General features: G+C 51.3%; 1 protein-coding gene across 1 annotated transcript in view; it reads left to right on the forward strand.

Annotated features, from left to right (window-relative positions):
• TCEB3 (transcription elongation factor B (SIII), polypeptide 3 (110kDa, elongin A)) overlaps positions 1-2,465 on the forward strand; it is a gene marked incomplete at its 5' end in the record, with an annotated part of 7,565 nt that extends 5,100 nt beyond the window's left edge. Inside the window, 4 exons of the mRNA XM_009882774.1 lie at positions 255-457; positions 1,003-1,114; positions 1,422-1,573; positions 2,214-2,465. Coding sequence (XP_009881076.1) covers positions 255-457; positions 1,003-1,114; positions 1,422-1,573; positions 2,214-2,275 — 529 coding nt within the window. The remainder of the gene's footprint in view (positions 1-254; positions 458-1,002; positions 1,115-1,421; positions 1,574-2,213) is intronic.
• Between the last annotated feature and the right edge of the window lie 1,164 nt (positions 2,466-3,629).

Genomic DNA, 3,629 nt, shown 5'->3' on the forward strand with positions numbered 1-3,629 from the left:
CATGTGAGTGCCTGGGCCCGGGGAAGGGATGGTGACACACGGGAGCCACGTTCTGTCCTCATCTGCAATAGCTCCATCGTAAAGAAGAGTGCTCTTCACAACAAGAGGTGGCTTTGGCGAGTCCTGAGTTCCTGGAATTGCCACATGCCCACCTCTTGCTGCAAGCTGCTCCCAAAGCTGTCTTGCCCTCAGTGATGTTCCCGTGTCGCTGGTGCTGAGGGAGAGGGGAGGGAAGGTGTCAGCAGGGATCCCAGCTTACGTCTGGGCTTCTTTCAGGTCCTCATTGAGGATACAGATCAGCTGTGGCACAACCACTGTCTCAGAGACTTCAAGAACGAGAAGCCAGAAGAGTTTGAGTCCTGGAGAGAGATGTATCTTCGACTTCATGATGCACGAGAGCAGCGGCTGCTCATGTTAGCACGGAATATTGGCTCAGCTCACGCCAACAAACCCAAAGGTAAAGTAGGGCTGAATGATGAGAGAGGGGCCTGGGACTGCTGCCTCGGGGATGTCTTGGTGTCGGGAAGGTCTTCGGGAGTGTCTGGTTTCCATCGAGTCCAATTTAAGTTTTGCTGAACTCTGTTCTTTATATGGTGGCCTTTGCTTATTGGCTTAGCAGTCTCTAGACTACTTCTGTGGTTTTGATGATGCAGTCTAGCCAGAGCTGTATTTTACAGCAAGTATATGTAGGTCTGCAGAGGCACCTCCTGCTCTGCTTGAGTGGCTTCTCTATACTGGGGTTGAAGAACATTGGGGTGGGCAGAAGCATCCCTGCTCTTTGGGTGAACCTAATGGTAACCTTTGACCTGATCATTCTGATTTCTCACAGCCCGTGCAGGTGAGTGCAAGAGGTTCAGACCTTAGGGAGGAGGCTGTTGCCTGAGCTTTGGAATGGATGAACTGGGGAGAGGTGGTTGGATCTTGCTGTAGTAAGACAGGCACTGAGGACCCTCCTTTATAATACGTTGGATCTAAGCACTGTTTCCTTCTGGCCTCCTGCAGGTCGAGTGGCCAAAATGGCATTTGTGAACTCTGCAGCAAAGCCCCCTCGGGACGTACGAAGGAGACAAGAGAAGTTTGGAACTGGAGGAGCTCTTGTTCCAGAGAAGACAAAGTGAGTGTTTCTCAGTAGCACTGGCTGTTCAGGGTCTCTTTTTCTGGGGGCTCCTGCCAGCATGCCCCTGAAGCTCTGTGTCCTGGCAGGAAAGCATACTGTGTGTCCGGAAGGTGCTTTTGCAGGGAAACTTATAACTGTAATAGTCTGTCTTGCTGGGAAGCATGCAGATCTTGGTCACCACTGGTTCCACACGGTCTCAGCCATACTGCTGGTAACCAATGTGGCTTGTATCTGAAGAATTGCATCAAACCAGAGAGAATCCAGAGAGAATCCTTTCCTGAAATGTCACTCCCATCTGTTTCAGAATAAAACCAGTCCTCTACACATCCAGCAAGAGCCACACTCGTGTGAGTGAGGAGCAGTCCTATGATGGGCCCAGCACCAGCAGTGCCCACTCTGTCCCATCTTCAGGTAGCACCTTCTCTTCCTGTGACCCCAGGAAACCACCAGTGAAGAGTAAGTACAAGCCGCAGAACATCCCTCTGCTCTCCTAGAGCTCCTCCTTTACCAACGCTCAAATGTGCTGCTTCTGCTCTAAGAGAAATCCCGGCTAGGCGGGGGGGGTGATGCTGGGGGCCTCTCTCCTCTCCCTGAGGAGAGGCTCAAGGCTCTTCCGAATCCTTGCACGAGACAAAGCTCAAGGAAACATCAGACCCAGCGGCCCCCGAGACAAAGCGCAGGGAAACATCCGACCCAGCTGCCCGCTCAGTGCTGACTGCCTCAGCCTGTCCTAATGGTCCAGGTGCGGCAGAAACCCGGCCTTTCCCCTCCTGCTGTCCTCCCGTCTCTGTCCGGCTGTTTGGAACAATGACAGTGTAGTGCAGCTCCCTTGGCAGGGAAGCAGGGAGAGTTTAGGCAGAGATGGGTGGTCTGGCAGCGCAGAAAGCCCCGTGGGCTCTCCTCGCTCTGGGACTGACAAGAAGACCATAGGCCGTGACCAGAGAGCTCACGCTTACGCCTGCCCTGCGTCTGCTTTGCCAGGGCTGCAGCTTGGGATTGCTCTCTGCTCTCCCAGCCTGCGACTGCTGCTTTAATGTGCAGGTTTTTTTGGTTGATTTAGTTTTTTTCTTTTTTCTTTTTTCTTTCTCTGTTGCAGAAATTGCACCCATGATGGCAAAGACTATCAAAGCTTTTAAAAACAGGTTCTCCCGGAGATAAGTCGGCTGTGCAGATCTGGGACTTTCCCCCTCGTTGGGGAGTGGCACAGAAGGGGGAGAAGGTCCCCAGACAGCCCTTTGCTTTGAACTCTTGGGAGGCTGCAGCTGCTGGGAGAAGCTTCGATCTGCACAAGACGACAGCACAGTATTTTATCTTTTATTCTGGTTCCTTTCTCAGTGTCAAGCCCCCCCTCTTTTCCCCTACCCTTAACATCCTGTTTCTAGCTTTGTCATCCATCAAAAGAAGGGTGTACAGAATCTCCCGACACAAGAAAATGTGAAGTCTTGGCACCTGCTGAGAGTGGAAGATCCAGAGACTATTTACTATTTAACCTCTTAATAAATTATAAAATGGTTTTAATTAATATTTTGCCCCTTTATCCTGCCGGTATTATTTATGTTGCTCCCAGTAGCTCCCCCTCCCTTTCCCCCCCACCATGCAGTACGAAGACCGGCCTCACTGTGACTGGAGCTGGCCGAATCCATCTCTCCGAGTGTACACTGAGTGTCACGGGAGTCTTTCCGGTGATCTGGTACCTGCTGGGCCCAAAGTCCCACCTGGACCCTCTGGGACCGGTCGGACTGGTGGCCTGTCTGCTCATCGATCCTTTCACAAGTGCATCAGTTCCTGAGGCTCTGCTTTCTACTCGTGTATGTTCATAAAGTCTTAGCTCTCGACCTTCTCTCTGCTGTTACTGTCAGTCTTGTACAGATGCTTACATTGCTGTGCAGGGATGTCAAAAGCCATTGGGGACTTTTTCTCTGCTGCTGTTTTCTTCTGTTGGCTACTGGGAATAAAATTCCAAGGGTTTTAGGAGAAGTCTTACAGTGCACCAAGTCAGATTTTAACTTGTTTTTTGAGAGAGAGGACTTTTGTCTGAAATTGAAAACTGTTTTTAAATATCAGTTGTTTGGAGGTTCTAGGAGGGGAGTGCAGCTACCCTATAAGCCTGACTGATGAATGTTGCGTCTCTACCGGGGAAGGTCGTCCTCATCGACTGATCGTGCAGCTTCGGGAGCGATGCACATGCAGTGGATAGGGAGGAAGGGGACACCCCCCTCGCCAGCCAGATCAGCCAAATCAACCCTGGCGATCCGTGGGGCGACAGATGTTGCAGCCAGATTGCCCTCGCATCTCAAGATTGGACCAGATGATCCTTGAGGTCCCTTCCAGCCTGGTATATGATGATTCTGTGGTATCAGTGAAGGCATCCGTTTGCCTCTTCTGGTGGAAAGAAGGAATGCTTTTCTCTTGTTTTCGGTGTGGAATTGGGAAGGGTCTACTTCCAGTTTGGCAGCTGGTGCTTAAATCCTGTCATTTCCCTGTATGCGTTCCTCTGCCCCCTCTTTGGAAA

Source organism: Charadrius vociferus, unplaced genomic scaffold, assembly GCF_000708025.1.
Source record: "Charadrius vociferus isolate BGI_N301 unplaced genomic scaffold, ASM70802v2 scaffold783, whole genome shotgun sequence".
NCBI lineage: Eukaryota > Metazoa > Chordata > Aves > Charadriiformes > Charadriidae > Charadrius > Charadrius vociferus.